The 20,540-nt window shown below is 35.6% G+C and overlaps 1 protein-coding gene across 1 annotated transcript in view; it reads right to left on the bottom strand.

Moving 5' to 3' along the window:
- The window catches only part of asic2 (acid-sensing (proton-gated) ion channel 2), a 273,081-nt gene that overhangs the window by 12,056 nt on the left and 240,485 nt on the right, over positions 1 to 20,540 (bottom strand). The window contains 4 exon segments of the mRNA XM_043235846.1: positions 875 to 933; positions 2,832 to 2,896; positions 2,899 to 2,991; positions 12,773 to 12,869. Coding sequence (XP_043091781.1) covers positions 875 to 933; positions 2,832 to 2,896; positions 2,899 to 2,991; positions 12,773 to 12,869 — 314 coding nt within the window.

Here is a 20,540-nt window from a genome sequence, read left to right as displayed (position 1 = left end):
AATGTTGCAAAATCCATCAATTATTAAATCTATCTGATTCAGCTAAAAAGCAGGTTTTACTCTCATCTGATCAATGTCAGTGCAGTCAAATTTTAGAATATTACAAAATATGGACCACAGGAGACATACAAAATATACAGTGTTGGAGTTCTGCAGGATCAGGACTAAGATAAGTCATATCGAACTTTACATAATTTTTTAAAAGTATAATTGTCAGATATAATCAGAACGTGAATGCTGTTACGAACAAAACCTTGATTGGAGCATTTACAAGCAAAAAGAAATGCAAACTCTCAATGTGTCAAAATTAAATGCTATGTTTTGACCCAATTTAACACACATTCAACAGTATATGTCAGAGGCGTTAAGATCATTAAAAAAGAAATTCACAAAAGTTTTGTTGTAAATATGCCTGACAAGATTGTTACACTGAATGACATTTTAGTAGATAATGTAGAAATCAGGGAAAATGTGTGATATTTATTTTTGGCTCAGAAAAAACGTGTACAAAAATAATTACAATTAATTTAAACAGAAAACAACAACAATTTAAAGCAGTATTACACTTATTTTTGTTATGGTTACTTCCCTTTAAAGTCTTTGACCAATGTATTAATTATAAATGTGTGTAGAGACTAGCGTGTGGACATGGTACTCACTACATTATAAGGACTAAATGTACCCAACAAGCATAGTAATACCAGTCATTTTTGACTGTGTGGGGATATTTTTTGGTTACTTTCTGTGAGGCTTATGGGTAGGGGGTAGGGTAAGGGATAAAAATACAGTATGTACACTATAAAAACCTTTACGTCCCATGAAATGTTCCCATAAAACATGTGAGTGTGTACGTGTGTGTGAAGAGCACACTTACCCAGAGCAGGTTCAGCACAGTCCTTATATTGTTCAGGAGTGCAGTACACGAAGAATCACCTAGAAATGAGAGAAAAACAAAGAAGCAGAAAAATGTAAGTGCCAAGGAAAAGTTTTTCTTTATTCAGCCTTCTTAAATTAATAATGAAACACTGAAAACGTGTTCTGAGTAGGAGAAAAACCTGACCCAGCCTTAACTCCAGCCAAACTCAGCAGCACAACAAGGAAATAAACTCCTGGGAATGTGTGTGTGTGTGTGTGTGCGTGTGTATGGAAGAAAGTTTTGTGCACGTCTGCACTTGCTCTTGCAAAAATGTATCAGACGTATCCTGAATGTACATCACAAAGCAGTCACAATCAGTTAATGAATCTATAATTACAGTATTAGAGCATGGCGCCTGTGTGAATGAAGGACTAATCATCTATGAGATAATTGTCCTGTCTTGAGCGTCAGTTGAAGTAGCAAGAGGTAGAGTTTGGCACCTATGGGTCAGAATTAATAGGGACCTTAAAAAAAGTGCAGTTTTATCAGATAGGTGAAAATGGAGACCGTATAGTGTCATTAAAAGAGACCGGTTGAAAATGAAAATGACTGCAGTATTAAGATCAGTTATTATGAGAGAGCATAAATTGGCATTAAGAATAGGACGTAAAAGGGCACTAAGCCACAATGAAAAGTTCATGAAATCTTATTATGAAATCATGGAAATATAGTGCGCTTTAAAAGACCATTTAGCAACAGTTAAAGATGACTATTTATCAATGGGCCAAAAATTACCTTTTAATCAGTGAAATGAAATTAAAATGGAACGTTTCTGAAGACCATTTTGTGCAGAGATCTTCCACACTTCTCAAATTATACAATATGTCAAGTTCACTCACAGTTCATACTTACAAGCCCTTGCTGTCAGTTTTTGGGCTTGTTCCAAACCACCTTTGACCCACAGAAAACTAATTCAGTTCTATACTCTGACCTCATCTAAACAAGTTCAGTCAGGTTTTGCTTTACTGCCAAATGCAAACCACAGATGCCACGAGCCATCAAGTTATCGCTCCACACAACCTCATGCTGACTTGCTTTCTGCCAGAATATGAGAAGTGACCTTAATGAATGACTGTTCATCAAGAATTAAAGACCTTAGATGGGTTTACACAGAGAAGATGGCAACATTGGTTCCTGCTGGCTTCGTGATAGACAGTACAAACTCTATTTATCATAACTATTCAGTCAAAGACATTATTAGTGATGACTTCGTTATGTCTGTCATCTGAGTACAAAAATAAAGGGGTGGAAATCTGTTCTGATTTATATGCAACTTAAGTATACCTTCCCAAATGTACTATCAAGCCTCTGCATCTGATCCAGAATGCAGCAGAGAGAGTGGTCTTTATTGACCTGGAAAATGCTCATGTTCCTCCTCTCTTCATCAGGATACACTGGCTACCAATAACCTCACTTGTAAAATGCACGGTATGGATCTTCGCCTACAAGGCAACAACTGGTGCTGTACCAATGTACCTAAATTTGCTAGTTCAAACTTATGCTCCTTGTGTAAGGAGCTTGTGTTCCTGTGTGGATCCATCCCAATGAGGTTCCTGGACTGTGTCCCAGCTGGTGGAACGACCTCTTTAGTCTATAGACTAAATACCTTCAAAAAAACATCTAAAGACACATCAGCACGTGACCAACTAATACTAGCACTTTTCTATTCTATTCTATTCTATTCTATTCTATTCTATTCTTTATAGTCACTGCTTTAAAGATCGTATTTAGTGTTTATAAGTGCTTTTATGTAGATTGCTTTTATTATTAATGGTATTATTTTTATAAATAATTATACAAACAATATACAAAAAAATTATATCAGTATTTTTGTTTTGTTAGGATAACTTCTGAAACTGAAAGTGAAATTCAATGAAGATAATGGAAAGTGTCAAGCATTTTTTTACGTTGGTACGTACCAGGCATGTAGACCATCCTGCAGTTGCAGTTATCTCACATGTAGCGCGTCTCACACTTTCGTGAACACGGCAGGCAGACACACTGTACACCTGAAAGAGGCCTGAATCCAGGGCTCTGGACACACACTCGCCCCACGGAGGAGGAAGGTATGTCAGCTGAAGGAGAAGAAAAGATTATAATGCATTAGACAGACTGATTAGCATGTGATTGACATTCTCCTGCAACAACATTGGCAATAGAGGTATTTAAACTTTTTCATTTAATTAAATTTTGGGAGTTGGTGGAAGTATGCTGCTTTTGCCAATATCAGTGGTCAATGCAAATCTCTTTTATTTTATCTCAATAAACACCAATTAGTTTCATACTCTGACAGCTTGCCCACTGAGCATTCACAGTCCATTTCCTAACCCTCTAATGTCATATCGAACACAAAAACTTCCCTGGAAGATAATAGCACTGGGCAGATACAATGAATGTTTTTGAGCCAGAACTAATTTGTTATTACAGTTACTATTGTTTTAAATTAATTGGATTGGCATTGAGTTTTTGTTTGAGTGAATAAACTAGATATTCACAAGCATAACTGTATTTTCCTGTTAAGCCTGTTTTGACCTTTTCTGCTTTCTGTACAATCGCTCACAGAAATTGCTACATAATTAATGTTCATGAATTTGCTCTGTATATCTCAACACTGCAAGCAAAAACAAAATAAGCTGTCAAAGTTTGCCTAAAAAGCAACAACAAAAGTTGAAAATTAAGATTAAAAACAATTAATATCAACACTATACAATGAAGTTCTAATTGTACATGTACTAATACGCTTATTAAAATCAAAAGCTAAATCACTTAATATTAGCTAATGGACCTGAGCTAACATAATCCTACAACAAACAATTCTATGTTTATGAACTATCATTAACAAAGATGAATAAATAATGTGTCAAATATATAGTTCACTGGTAGTTAATACATGAATTAAAGAGACTAATGAGACCTTGTTTTACAAAAAGAAATTATTTCACTTAAAATTCTATATGTTACAGAGCTAAAAATTAAAGATATAATTGTCAAAAATGTCCATTGCTTTTCATCTGACATCAGTTCGATCAATCAGTCTCTTCCTGTCTAAGTGGGAGGTTGACAGCAATACTAACCCCTATTGTATTACTGGACATGTTTGCTTGCTAAATAAATTGATAATAGATACTCTATCCTCTGGATATTTCTAGAATGGCATCTTTAACCAAATTTGGTGCAAAGCTAAATCCATGCATGTCATAATTAGCTCTAAAATCACCTTAATATCAGCCAGGAAAACAAAAAAAAAAACTAAAAATACTCTATGCACAACACATCACAATCATTGAAAAAGTGAATTAGTTTCAATTTGGCACACAAAGCGCACAGCGTCCCTCCCTTCTGTTCTGCGTGGAGAGTGATAAACAATTGTATGAATTTATCCTAAAATGATAATTAAAATGATGCTTTACAGAGGTCTTTGCGTAAAGACTTTTCATAGACACAAGAAGCGTGTTTTGTCAGAAGCAGCAACAGGCATCCCGCTGGCATGAGTCCACCGGCTGGAAGGATTGTTTGCTGTGTTACAAACTTCTAGCACGATCACACTCCATAATCCTCCATGAGCAAACACCCTGAACTGGTTCTCGTATCAGTGAACCTGGCAGCAGATGGATGGGGAAGGCGGCAGGGAGGGAAGGGCGTTAATGTCAAGGGAGAGAGAAATATGGAGCAGGATTAAGGATTTAAGAGGAATGACAAAAGAGATCGTAAACAACAAGAGGAAGAGACACGGCACAGAAATGGCAGGTGGAGAGGAGGAAGAGCCCATCTGCCCCAAAACAATAGGTCGTCCACATCCACACTTCTCCAAGCATACATTACCCATGCTCCCATGCAGGTCAGCTTCATTTAGTCTCAACGGGAGACATCATGGATAATGTGGTCTTAAGACCGAAAGAGCCAAATGTGAGTAATGAGCTGACTTGGAGGATAAGAAGGGACATAATCTCTTTCCAACTGCGTCTGGAAACCACTGAGCATCAGGCACAGATTGAGGAACCGATTTCACGCGGCTGCTGATGGGAAAAAAAGATATCTGACAGGCAAATGAAATTTGTCAGTGGAGATAAAATCAAAGCTATTTTGGCATGGGAAGACTTTAAAAGGCCTGTCGTCTTACCTCTGCTCTTGGAATCAAAAATAAACCCAGCATCCAGATCTGACGCTGGGTATCAGAGGGGAAACGCTGACAAAAGCCTGCCGCAACAAACAATATCTTTAAAACAAAATCAACGACAAATTCTCTGGTAAACAGCCTTATAATAACTTCATTTGCATTTCTGCAGTGTTCCTTCAGAGGTGTTGTAGCCTATAGACTCTCTTTGAACTACATGAAAAATAAGCTTAATTAAGTATTTCTCAGACTGTATGAAATCACGCTTTATCTGTGTATTACTTGTTGCGATTGCATCAGTAATTCCAACATCAAAGGAAAAAAACATGTAAATAAAAGTATGAAAATATACAATAAAAAGAAATACATAGGCCTACTACTTAGTTATTAAAATAGTTATTAAAAAGTTTTATATAAGTCAATATATAATGTATATATAAATCACTGAATATAAAATTTTTCAGTATCTCACTGTCAAAAATTTGATATAACTATGCATACATTTGGATATAACTATTAGTCATAAGATATGGCCTAATACTAGAAAGCATTATACGTTAAACTGATAGCGCTATAATTATTACACATCGCTTTTACAATCAGTTCTTACTGTTAACATTACAAGGTTGTGTGAGCTATAATTTTAATTCAATCAGTCAATTGAGTTGCAGAAAATGCTGATGTTCCATTCACATTAATTATTCATCAATGATTAAGACAGCGAGTGTAAATCAGGGTTCTGCCCTTCATAATGACCTTCCCTTCCAGCATCAGTGTGTGTGAAGCTCATAATTGCTCTATGTGTGATCACACTCAACTAACTCTGAGGGTAGGTACCTTATATATACCACCTTCTGTCACTATGCAGCTCTAATCATTTGAGGGCCTTTTCCCCCTCAATATTATTGAGGTTTTACTGTGTTTATGATCACGTAACTGAGCACAGGTAAACACCCAATCCCCCAACAAAAAAATGAAATCTCGCCATATTCAAACTACATGAAGAAAATATTTATTTATTATTCTTTTATTTTGTATGTTCATTTATTTATTTTGCGAAAGAAAGAAAAGAAAAAAAAATTATGTGTTCTCAAAGATAGTTCCAGCCATAATAAATGTTTTTATCTTAATAAGAAAAATGGTGAAGGTACGTGAATATGAAGGATGGTAGTGCAGTAAAATACTATAAAATACTACACAAACCATTTTACATTCATGACAATACAAATATGTTTGATTAAATGATAACAACAAACCATTTCAAAATCAGCTGGTTTAAACTCAGTTCATCTTTTTGTCCTAATGATGGCTATACCAACTAAAACATTAATAATAAAAGTAAGTCTACACTTAAGTGAGTGTGCAGTTGCATTTTTAAAACATGATTAATAACACATACCACAGCTCTAAGCAATAAAACCAAAAAACAATGTTGATATTCTATAGCAAATTTATCATATAGTGACTTAGAGACCACGATATTGTCCAAAAGTCATCTAATTGAACGCTGGGAATGATCGCTTTCTCCTTTAAACTAGTTTGAAGACCTTATTTAACATATTTACTTGCAGAGCGTGTGTGTGGTTGGGGGTATTCTGCCAGAGGATCACTAGAGACGCTCCCAGATGGAGGAAGGAGGGATGAGGAGGGGAGTGGAAAATATATCTTGCTGCTGGATGTTTTTAGGTTTTTTTGGCGGGTCCTATAAGCTCAAATTAAAGTTAATTAACCAGTGCTAAATTTACAGAGCTCCCAGCTGAGCTAAAGCACAGGAGAGGAATGAAAAGGCATTTCTGAAAGGAAAATGTCATTCAGACTCAATCTGTGAACTCAAGACTCTTCAATCAACTGAAAAGCCATTGCAGCTCACCCTACTAGCTGCATTCATATTGCATATTTTAGAAATTATGGCTCACATTCACCTTGTTTGTTCTTTTTCCTTCTCTCTAGGTCTTTTGTAATGGGTTTCTGCAACATTGCAATCTCAGAGACATTACGGCCCTGGCTAGGACATCAGGGTTAATGATAATTAGCTGCAGATACACTCTCCCGGTCGGAGGATATTTAAAAACAAATCAGTTTCAGAAATCTAAAGGAGATTCGGTTATTGTATTTATTTTTGTTTAAATACTAATTTCACAGCTTTTTTGTTCTGTTAATGGAAATTTCTAAAATTAATGTAATGATTAGGTTAAGAACACTGACCCAAATTGACGCTTGGTAAGATAAAAAAAGAGTGATGAAATTTAAATGTCCAGACAAATAATATTTAATTCTGAAGAGAATAATGTGATTTTATTGTCCGTTTTTACAATATATCTGAAGGTGAAAGATGGAAAGAAAGAAATATTCAGTAAACATCCAGGAAGCAAATCAATTAATCAAAGATATATCACAAAATAGTCAACATACTTTCTGAATTCAATAAATGTTCAGCCAAGCTATGCTTACTGTTGAGAATATACTGTATACACAGAGTGAGATTTACAGTTTAGCATCCTGAAGGACAACCAGGCCTGAAAAAGAACAATAAATTAATATGTTGTTGAAAATGGTCCTTGACACGTGATGGTGAACTGGCCATGAAGAGCACTCAGGACTTTTCCCAGGTCGCTGTTGTCAAAACCAAGCTTAAAGAAACATTTCTGGAAGACGTTCTGATCTTGTCAGCCACCTCATTTGTTCAACGGGAGGAGTAGTTTCAACAAGGGGCTTCTTTAGGAAAATGAATCTACCAACCCCAAATGCTTTCCAATCAATGCATATTAAACCAAAATTGGAGGCGCTTTCCCATACAATTAAAAAGTGAGTTTAATTCCGATTAGCAGCATATCAGTGTCTCTCTGCAGGTACAAAGTTAAGAGAATTATGACAGAACCGGGTGATATTTTTAATGCTCCAATGCTTAAAACACGCTGGTAGTCATTATTGAAACTAAGCTGTTGTAATAAGGATCTGATTCTGACTCTAACACGGATAAATGCATCAACACACACCAGCCCATAGTAACACGCCAATGCCTGCTTTCTTACCACACTTTGCTCTGCCCAATTGGACACCCAGTGAATTTTCCTTGTAACAGAAGTGCCTTGATTGTGCCAGTTACATAATTATATTTTTTGTTCAATGCATGCTTCAGCGGAATTACTCGTGAACCGTAACATATCGGCAGATGATACCGTTCGTCCACAACATGACAAGTTTATTTGCATTTAAATTATTATTAACACATATTAATTATAATGACACAAAGTCAATGGCTGTCATTGAACTCAATGTCTTAAACAAGTTTCTAAGTTTAAGTTGCTTTAATAAAAACTTCAATAACAGGTGCTACAAGCATCTGGAAGGGCAGGATAATTTGCTTTGAGGCGCAGAGACTTTCGCTGTCAAAATCGACTTTTTCGAAATTACAAAATAATGATGGAATAACGATACCGACATTAAGCCTGTCGACATCTCATCTGTTGACACTGAATCGGAAAGTACTGATTTTTTCTATGGTACACTCTGATTTAAACCGCATCTGATAGAAATGGCAACAGCTTTCATGCACGCCTTTAAAATGCAATCTTGCATTAGAAAACACAAAAATTACATTTTGAGTTTTTAAGCTGATGCCTTTTCTTTGGTTGCACTTCGCTACTCCAATTGAAGCTGAGAAACATCATCGGATAATGGTTATTTGTTTGTTAACAAATAACCATGCAGGAAGCAATAGGTACTCACTAGTATTACATTAACACTGAACTTAATACTATTAATATGAAAGCAATATTAGCTACAGAAAGGAAGAGAGCCGCACGTAAAGTAGTTTCTAAGCTTACAGTAATTACTAAAATATATTCGCATTGAGAACTACTTGCTAACTATGACTAACTAATAAAGAATAACCAATTAGTTAATAAATATGACAGCAGCATGTCTAAAAGTAAAGTATTGCCATGTTTTATTCTTTTTCGTAAGTTTGCACCTCAAATGGGTTTTTTACAGAAACTCAATTATGACTACTACATCCTTACCAGAGATGAATGAAATAAAGTATTATTTTGGCCAATGACATTTTTCCGATGCAACATGTCAACCATGTAGCGTGCAGAAGACAGACAGGTGTATAAAACATACACAATCAGTACATAGGACAATTGTTTTGCATTACAAGTTTTTTGAGATTTTAATATAATTATACTGTCTATTTTAAATTCCACTCACCGTCAGTGTTTTCTAGAAAAAAAATTTTTGAACACTGATAAAGCTGGTTCAAAATTCATTTTGTTGACATATCAGAGCTAGTTGTTGCATTCGGGAATTTGGATATCTCTTTTTATCACCCATAAATCAAAATACTCTCACTGGCAGAAAATATAAATCAAGCTTTTTAGGAATAAATGCCAAATAATAAGGCAATGATTCATGAACAAACTGCTCAAATAAAGATATGAAACTTAAAGTCTGTGGCCAAGTGCTACTTTGAAGAGGAGATTTCTTGGCCCAGTGCATGAGGGAAAATACGGTAACACTTTGGAACAGTAAATACTTAGCAAAAATCATTTCATACAGGTTTTGGAATGACAGTAACATTAGAAAATGTTATTACTTGTTTTATGGAAGTCACTGACTTATGTTTCATAAAGCAATACAATTTCACAGCAATTAAGTAATTAAAGTAATTAAATTAAAAACACTGAAAAGATAAACTATTAATAAGAACAAAATGCTCATTGCTACCATGTATATTGTTTACAAAAAGTAATAATAACTATGAATACTCTTTATGAAAGTGATTTATATTTCTCATTATTTAGCTGGTAGAAAAGCAGCAACAAAACTGTACTACAAAGTTCTGAGTCAAATATGAATGGATCAAGGATTTTAATGATAGAAGGTAGCAGATGCACACTGCACATTTAGTTAAACTGACTAATGTAAGAAAAATGTATTCGAGGTGTGTTGTCTTAAAATAAATCTAAAAACTATTACAGCAAAATATATTGTACAACTAAATAGTTTTCTCTGAATGAAAAGCACACCTAAAACATGCTGCAGAAAGATAAAAAGTGTCAAAAAATTGAGAAAGAGGGAGAGAGATTGAGAGAGACATTGTGAAAGAGAGAGAGAGAGAGAGAGGAGAGAGAGAGAGAGATGGAGAACACAACAGTAGAGGAGTAGAGTATCTCGTGATGAGCACCCAGAGAGATTTTGATAAACTGCTCAACCCACACTCACAGTGATATAACAGCAAACTTACACTTGGAAATAGTGTTATGCTAAATGCAAAGACAATGCACAGAAACAATGTTAGTTTGCATACATTGTCCATGAGTTTATACAGGGCTGCAAGCTCCATATTCAGACAGAGCTGAGTCATCAAACAATAAAAAAATTTGTTTATTTGTGCCAGTGATTTTAGTATAATATTTGGTATTATTATTGAACTGCTATGACTGGAATAAAACATACACCAATTTGGCAGCTGCCAAACAGTCCTAATGTTCATAAACGAATTACACACCACAGCTATAGAGGGCTGAGGTCACTAGCGCAGACTGTCATTAGCCTGTATTTCTGCGTAACAGACACTAAACACAACAATTAGCATAATCAAACAAAAACCTGTATCATCCGCGAGGGTACTCAATAAGGAAGGGCAATTGAACCAGTCTTTATCTGTCCAACAAAAAGAAACGACGCAGTATCATTACGCAGGCTTTTCATCAAATGTGTGTATGTGTACCTCAGTATTTCACCCATATGTTTTGTCATGTTTTGACATTTTCTGCTTCTTCAGCTGAGCAAGCAGGAGCGGTTCTAAGATTTCATCTTTAGGGCTTATTCAGAGAGACCATTAGATGGCAACCACAAAGATTACCCACATAAACAAAGAACATGGTGCTTATGAAAACTGTATTACAATTCACCATGAAAGCTACAGAAGTTAATGAGTGTTTCTGTTTTTTTGTTTTGTTTTTTGCTTGGATTAACATTATCAGCCTAAGATAAGAAATGCATGGAAGGGTGTTTGAACAGCACGATTTTCTCATTTGTTGTGCTATTTATAATGCAGAAACTGACTTTTATGCATATGAGATGCAATGGCTAGGTTTAGTGGTGTGGGGAAGGTAAGATTAATCCAAATAGAAACTCATGCCATTGAAACAAGACTTAATGAGACCAGTGAGTGCTTATCCAAATGCATGCGCACATTAATGCTCTCCATTACAGCACGAGTAAGGTACTGCATGGAGATCTATAAAGAGTGATGATACACCTTGAACTTGATGAAGTAGCCCTGGCCTGATCATTCAGGAGAAATTATTATAGTGGGGTTCAGAACAGGCTCAGAACCGCCACCGCGTACAAGGACTGTTTGTCCTAGTTGTCTCTGGCAAGGCAGTATGTTCATTGTCTAATTATCGCTAGTGCCACCAACAAACTACATACATATGAAAATGCATCATTAAATCACTTTTTATAGATGGAGTAGAGGACTCTTCACAAACACACGTTTTGAATTACACCAAACTAATTATTAAAGATGAAACCACTCTTTTCTCACAAAAACACAAATGCTTGTTGTCAGTGAGAGCGATTGCAAACAAATGGCAGTCAGGTTGTTGGTAAGGTCACGGCTTGAGCAAATGTGCTGGTCAGGGACAAACAAAGACAAGTGGAATGCAAGACAATAGAAAGAGACTAAAAATAAACAGAGTACTTTAGAAAGCAGCCAATAATTAAGTGAATGGGTTTAAAAAAAAAGGAATGCTTACCTCACCTGTCTCACACACAACATATGGGCACACAAAGTATGTGTTTGGCCTTAAGACAACAGTTCAGGAGGTTGATTTAAATATAAACATTGCACATGAAACGGAATAGAAATGTGGACAAATGAGGAGCATGAACACATGAGTATGAATTCAACAAAGCCTGCATTTACTAACCTGGGTGCTTTGGTTTTTGGTGGTGTTGGAGCTGTGTGTGATGAGTCACGATGCATTAGTATTGGCACTACCAGTGAGGTGTGGTGGCATCAGCCCGTTTCTGACTATCAATGTGATTGAGCACCGCTATTACTCTTTGTGGTAGGGATCACCTTAGATGCACGCAGAGCTGGGTAGATTAATGGAAACTGTAATCCGTTACTATGCCAAATGAATGACACAAATTGTAGTTAGTAAAGTAATCTATTTCAGATTATTATCGATTATTAGAATCTTTATTTTGAAATCGCAGGGGATTTAAATGACAATTTATTTAAAATAATTCTTGTTTTATGTAATATTAATGTTAAACCTTCTTAACCTGAAATTATTTTTGTAAACAGTGGTCGAATGCCGTGTGGCCACCTGACTTCTGTGACTCTGGTCTTAATGTCAACAAATCAAAGATCTTTCGTATATAAACTTTGTATTATTTAGAAAGGGAAATTTAAAGATGAAAAGAGAATTAGTGAGAATTAGAAAATTATGATTAATTTATTGCTATTGTAATACATAAAAGTGCGTGTATATGCTAGCCGCAAGTATGTCACGTTTAGGCATGCATCATGTTATCCATAAAAGTAACTGAAGTCTGATTACAAATATTTTAATATGTAATTTAATCTAATTACAAGTGCTTAATTTTCGGAATCTGGATTACACATGTAATCAGTTTTTGATGCACGCGAATACCAGGTAACAAGGCTGAGAGACCGTAAAATATTTATGGGCTGAGGACAAACGATGAAGGTCAAGGCTCACTCACCTCTTGCTCCTGGCAGCAACGACGGTCTGAAAGCCTGGGGCGACTCCAAAGCCCAGCTCATGTACAAAGCGAGGTCTACTGATCAGGACTCCACTCCTCACTCCTGCCTTCAAATGCTGCCTCCCAGCTAAGAGAAGGAGAGAGAGAGAAAAAGATTAGCTGCTTTAAAGAGAGTACAATGGAGGAGCAAGGAAGTAGCCTTGAATTAAGACATTAGCATCTTTAATGCTTTAATTCTTGAAAGACCACCAGCTGATTCATTGGTGAGGAGCTTTACTTTTATTTCCACCAGATTCATAAGTTTGATGCACACCCAACACACCTTGTTGTAATGCTGAACACAACATAACTGTGCGTTGCCAAGTTCAAGAACTTGGCACATTTTGGCAAGAACTTGGAAAAGCTCGTGACTCTCTTCCCAAATGAAATAGAATGGCATTATACAGACATTAAACTGCTCGACATTATGTTGAATTATTTTAACAAATAATAGTCAAAAAATATTGTGCTTTAAGACTTGTGTCTTAAAGAGTTTTTGAAAGAAGTCTTTACGTCTACCAAGTTCCTGGTATCTATTTGATTAAATGCAAACCTATAATACTGTAAAAATTTATTATAGTTAAAATAACAGTTTTAAACTTTAATATATTATAAAATGTAATATCCTCCTGTATAGTAAAGCTGGATTTTCAACATCATTACAATCTTCAGTGTCACAACAACTTCAGAAGAAATGAATGAATATGATGGCTTTGCTGCACAAAAGGGCACCGAGGTACATATTTCATGAGACCAGGTTGAATTTATGTGATGTGATTTATGATCTGTTTTTGATACGGTTGTGCCATGTGCCAGTTACTTGATTATTTAGAAAATGACCACCTTTTTATACCATTAACTTAATTCAACACTATAACAATATAAATGTGAAAAAAACCCACATGCTGAGGGCATATTTAGAAGAAATCAGACCTATTTGGCCAACCTTCTGTTTCTTCTCAAATGTGCATTGGGTGTTTTTCGTGACTCACCGGAGACACAATAATGCATTTAATATCTGTCATTTTGTTTGATTAGTCGTGCCTCGCCAGCTTCCTCTGTGAGATATTGGTTGCGAGAGATGTGTTAATTTTTCTCAACTGTTCTCTCAAAGGCCTGGTGAGAGAGGCCTCATTCAGTCATCAGGACCCCTGCAGGCTCACAATAAGGGCAGGCATCTTGCAACAGCTCATCTATATAACACACAGGAGAGCACAGCCACAAAGCACCCCCACCTTCAACCTTCCACACCCAGGCCAAAGCACTGATGGAAACACATCATGACAGCATCAGAAAGAGCTCTGGCCACACTGGGACCATCAATACTTTCTGCTAGGTGTGTGTTCACATATCCCAAATCAAATGCACCCAAAGTGTAGCTTGTCAAATGTGAAGGTGTTATTTCAGAAGACTGTTAAAAGCTCAAACCTTTCAAAGAGTGAAGTGAACTAAGTTTTCTCAGACAAGAGTATATGTAAAGTATGTTGCCAAAAAAGATGCAGTATTTCTTCACATCATTCCCCTATATTCCAATTTACTGACAACAACTATATTTATTTAACTGGCAAAAAAGACCAAATGTAAGTAAAATAAAACTAAAAGGTCACCAGTGACTAGCGCCAGAATAAAGAACCGGTTCACTTGAATAAAATGAAATGAAATAAACTTTCATGATGTTCCATTCCCGAAGGAATGCTATGCTAAAATATCAGACAGGATTTTTAGTTCTGCTAGTGCATGCAATGTGCAACGACATAAGAAATTATTTTTAGCTCAGTTGGTGTTCTTGTGTCCTTAATGTGATAAAAGAAAGACCCTTCCAGCACTGGAAGAAAGATTGCTAAGAAACACTAAACCAATAACCAGACTAAATTACTGTATTTTTCTTTATCGGCGAACTAAAATCAAGACAACAGTGAGTGCAGTTCACTGTTTATAAGTCATTCCTTAATCACCATTTAAGCATATTAGCAAAAATGCCGTAAGTAAAAATCTATTTTCTATTGTCACAGGAAGGATGTATGAAGACACAGCCTTCACATAGAAATCACTTTTCAAACTCAAACGGCCCTCACAAGTGGATTCCTACTGTGCGATTTTTGATTTTGTCTGTGACAAATCGCAAACAACGGTAAATGTGGATCACACCTTAAGAGTCTGGAACAACAAATGAAATAATTTGGTTTGTTATATAACCTGTTTTTGAAATAAAAATGCACATTGTGTTTGTGGATGCTTTCTTTGTGAGACTCTCCGTTAAAATGCATATTATTATCCAGAGGGTTTTTATGGTGATATTTTACATAAAAGTACAATATCAGACAGAAGTTACAACAGGAGATTATCAGGAATATTATATTTGTGTTTGTGTTTCCTCCAAAGCACTAAAACGCTTTCATCAACAGACTCATATTAAGAAACCAAAGCCACAAGGTTATGATGAGAATCAGAATCAGAATCATCCATTTCTCTTCCTGAAATAAGTCAATGACATCAGATTAAGCTCCTTTGTAAACCTGGGGAAGAGAAACTATTCATTACAGATTGCGTATTTACTGTGAAGAAGGCTTCAGTTTTTTCACCATTTCAACACAGTTGCTATCAGCGCCATCAGAATCCTTCAGTAATGAGGTGGGTGTGTGTGTGTGTGTGTAAGATGTAAGAAAGAATGTGCCACACAGCGCCTGCAGGTTAATGATGGATTGAATGTTTGTTGTTGCTAAGAGAGGTTGGTGAATAATTTTTATTTGTATGTTGAAAGTATTGTTACAGTTAATTCATTGTTTGCTCCATAAAAATCTGTCACTCCAAATTAAAGTTTCAGAGTATAAATCTTAAAACAGAATGAAGAGAGAAACACAAACAGGAAAATACAGGTTGCCCAGACACTTGTTGCCAGGATGTGAAAGTCGTAAACAGCACACATTCCACATTTAATGCAAGTAGTAAACACACCTGGCACTTTGGTCATTTAATGTCACATTTAACATTTATTTTATAGCACAAATGGCAATTTAATTGCAGTGTTGATTAGATGTATATCTCTGTTTACTCTAATGCATATTTTTGTTAATCACAGCAGTCCTTGGCTTCAGTGACAGTGCCATAGGCTCTCTCTCTCTCTCTCTTCTCTCTCTATATATATATATATATATATATATATCTGCCAGCCAATGTGTGCAATCATTTCTTCATAATAGCCACTTACACCAACGTACTAAGAATTATCGTCATCAAAGAAAATAATTTTAATAGCTTTATCTTTAGAAGCTATACTTTTATTTTCCATACTGGCTGATTCATGTTTATTATTTGAAACATATTCTTTCGTGAATATTGCAATGCCTACGACTTGTCCTCGCATTAGAAAAATCTAATTAGTTAACTTACTCAAAACAACTAAATAATGATTCATTTTAGTGTCATGAGCTTGGCATTACGTACTCATGTAACATTAAAAGTCAGTCTAATTCCATTTCCTAAAAGCAAGCAATACTTCAGTAACCATGATTTAACATACATTACAAAAAGGAATGATAACAAATGTTCCTTATAACACACAATAATTTCAAATAAATCGGACGCAGGACAGTTCAAAGCTGAAGGTAATGATTTTCAACACAGTTTAACTTGTATAACAGAGCATTATGAAACAAAGCAAAAACAATTGATTTGGGAAACACTTAAACAGTGTAGGTAGTACAAGTTGTCAAGAGTTTTTTTTTTTTTTTTTTTTTTTCCTCTATCTCAAGCATCACATTAAGTGTTCCAGGATGCACACAACAGATGATCATCTTGATTCAAAGAGGAGCACAAGAGACAGGCAAGATACAAGCACAGAGGGAAGAATAACAAGTAGGTAAAGTAGCAACCCTTAAAGAAGAGTAGCCGAGTTCACTTTGTAGAACAAGACTGACGCTGAGTGCCAAGTGATATCGCCGACAGCAGGTAATGCTCAACTTACGCGCTTGGCAGTGACCGGACCGGCGCAGACATCAAAGTTCTTGGGTAAGAGCGTTCACAGCTGATGGGTCCATATGCTCGTTATAATCCCTCTCACCGTACTTCTTGACGTCATACACCGGTCGGCTGCCGCAGCACTGCTTCAAGGCTGAACACACCTTTAATGCGGTGGCTAATGCAGTGGGTAATGTGGATGCAGGTGGAGCTGATTAGTACCAGGCGGAGAGGTGGCCAGATTGGGTAGCTGAGCAGAGCCTGGCAGATCCGTGACAGTTCTTTTTGTGGCAATACGGCTTTTGGCAGAAGACAATAGGGTTAAGGCAGAGAAGATTTGGGAGAAATACTTCATCTTCAGTGACAGAACCCAAGAGACACTAGTGCCTGCAGGACTACTGGGCATTAGAATAAACAGCATATCAATAACAGTATTATAAATGAGACTGATTCAGTTTTTCAGTGTTATTCTTACACCTGCACTGCTATTTCATTAGTTCACCCAAACTTGAACTGAGTCAGCAGATATGGCAGGGAGATTGTAACATGGTGATGGGTTAGAATGGCACAACATCGTGGATAAGTTAGAACTGTGAAATGTCATTATTTAGTCATTTCCTGTTTTATCTTATATAAGGATTGTTTGTAAGATATAATGTGCAAGATTTCATTAAAAAAATCGATTTGGATGGAATTTTTGATGTTTTTTTTTTTTTTACCAAAAGTATACTTTGCTTATACTAAACCGTTGCAGATTAAATCATATAATGATTAGAATAATTCCAGATTCTCAGCAAAATGTCATGCGCGTAAATTCTAATTTCAAACCGTTATGCAAATACATCTAATTCAAACATTGTAAATAACATTATAAATAATCTCGCTAAAACACTGGCTGGCAGGTGAGGTGTTGCAACACAATTTATTGCCTCTGCACAGAACTGGAAAAGTTCTGTGGCTTGGGTTCATAGCAGATTCGTGAGTTGTTTTAGTTGTTTTAGTATTATTCTTTTTAGATAAAAAAACAGCTATTGAAGCAAATTTCAGAAGAGCAGGCTGTTTTTGCTACTTTTGTTCGACTGTTACAACTCAGCCTACATGTGTTACAGGAGTACCATGTATTTAACATCAATTTATAAGGGCTGGAGTATTCTACAGAGTTTGGAATGATGCTCTTAGTGAGAAATGTGTGCTGGACAAAGTCTGAGCACTGCAGCTCAAGAGTTACAGATGCTGAAGCCAGATAAATGGATGAAATTATAAAAATTTTTTTAATATCGACTTGTTTACTTGTTTCTAATTAATCAAAAGACAAAAGTCATTAAATTTAAACCTTAAATGTGTCATAAAATGTACATGACTGTTATGTATTAAAAATAGAATGGATAATAAATTTACACTGAAAATAACTTTAATCCAAAAGTGATCGGGCATCAGGATTGGTATAAATTTTGTGGTAAACAATGCAAAAAAGATTACTGTGTAGGCTTCAAACAATTAACCTGAGTAAATATTGACTTTGAAACATGAAAGCTAATCATAGCTTACTTTTGGTATGTTCTTGAGTTATACCTTGAATTTCTGTATATTTTGTAAATAAAGCAAGAAGCTACAAAGTGTTCAAAATTGAGACCGTCAAAAGCCTTTCATTAGCCAATAGACACGTTAGTAGCACACAGAAAGATACACACACACACTCACAATTTAAACGTACCTTTTTACACATATTGTGCAGAAGTGATTGTTCTTATCCAGTGGTAAAACTGCAAGCAGTCGCTTCCTTCTTCCCAGTTTCAGTAAACTCAGTGTCGCGCACAAATCTGAAAAACATTCTTCTTCTTCATAACTCCAAACATTGGCTTGTCCGCATGTGCGCTAACTCCTCATATTTCTTCTTTTGTTGTTTTTGGCTGCACATTAGCACACTGCTGCCTTCTTACTAGTGAATTAATGTCATTGGTTTTGTGGTACCAAATATTTTAAGTAAGGCTACCTACAGCAGCAAGTACTCACAAACTTTGAACAGTAGTTCAGATCAGATTTGTGGGGATTTTACAATAAACCTTTGTCTTAGAAAGGCATGCAGAAGACAAATATATTAGTTAAAGTATATAATTTGACAGAGAAGTAAAAGTCCTGGGATTGTAAATCAGAGGTCACTTCAATTATCAGAGAGTAGTTCAGGTGTCACAGAAGCTCAACTTCTATCGCTTTCATCTGGTAGCTTGCGCCTGAATCTGCAAAATCACTAAATAAAATACAACCAAATGTCTCCTGTTAGTGATATGCATATCCTGATGGGACAGTTGCACCTTTTCTATAATATAAAGAAAGTCAGCCAAAAAAAAACATCTAAACCACAACCTCTCAGTCAAAAATAAAAACTAAATAAATCCTTGAGTCAACAGCAAAATTAACTGACTCAAAAATAAACAGAAAAAAGAACAAAAAAAAAAAGAAAAACAACTGAATTCACTCTGCAATGTCAAATTCTATAACTAATGAATACCGCAATTACTGTGAAATTCTTATTTGTTTTATTACAACTTTGTTCCTAAAACGCAGTATGTTATTTTCACACCTTGCTGAAATTTTAAAGGAATATATGGCTGTAATTCAAGTCCCTGAAACAAACTTAATTATTGCAAAACAGACCAAAAACAAACCATCTGAAGCTGTAACACACCAAATTGTTACACTCTCTTTTGAATGTAATGCTTTTCAGTGAATCTCTTTGATCTTGTTCACCACATCATCATGAATAATTTATAATATCATTCTACACTCAGTTCTCAAGTTCAGCCTATAAATACACTTACATGAGCTGTTTCATAGTCAAGCTGAAGTCTCCAGTTCTTTCAGGTATGCAGAAAATAACAGAGTATTGCAAATCTCAAATAATGATATATATATATATATATATATATATATATATATATACACACATATGATAATATACTGAGCTCAAGTGTAGTGTGATTAATGTGTATAAACATGAAGAAGAAAGTATGTATGTAGAAAAAGTATAAAAAAACACCAAAAAACAAACACTATTTGCAGTCTATAAGGAGTTTACATTTTTATGTATACTTTAAGGAGAGAAATAAGTGCTCCTACTGGCTCAGCAATTTGGTAGCAGTAGATTGAACAGCCCACCATATGAGACAAGCTTCATATTTGGATAAGGATAATCCTTTAATTGAATAATAACCCAGCATAAATGCATTCACATTGCCATGAATTATTTATTTTTGTATGTGTGTGTTAAGACAGGTCTGTAGATTCAATCAGTCTTCAGACTGATGCTCTTAGCAGACAGATGAAGGACTCTCTTCAGCTCAAAACCATGCCAATGCTTTTGGAAGTCCGTCTCTTTTCATCTTTTCTCTTCACACCTGACACTTTAGATATTACAGATGAAAGATGGGTCATTATGAGGGGTTATTTTGAATGAGGTATAGAATGAGGAAGTGCATGTGAAGGAAAGTCAACAACACCTATTTGGAGAGTCTCTCATGAGCGATCTCGCGCCGAGCTTATCTATTTCAGTTGTATAGACTTTGCTTTGATTTTTCCTTTGCCTCTTCTGACAAGACACACAAAGTGTTATCATTTTAAACCATGTTGCAATGTTATTTGTGATTCACATATTTGCAAAGCAACCAAACAATCATTGGTTAAAAAATGACTGTTGACTCAATTTGGAGTCCTTAGCACAATAATTAAACAAGTTTATTTAATTAAAAAGTTTAGAAACGGAAAGAAATC

The sequence above is a fragment of the Puntigrus tetrazona genome, chromosome 3 (genome assembly GCF_018831695.1).
Source record: "Puntigrus tetrazona isolate hp1 chromosome 3, ASM1883169v1, whole genome shotgun sequence".
Classification (NCBI taxonomy): Eukaryota; Metazoa; Chordata; class Actinopteri; order Cypriniformes; family Cyprinidae; genus Puntigrus; species Puntigrus tetrazona.
The sequence above is the reverse complement of the archived record's forward strand: the minus strand, read 5'-3'. Positions and strand labels throughout refer to the sequence as shown.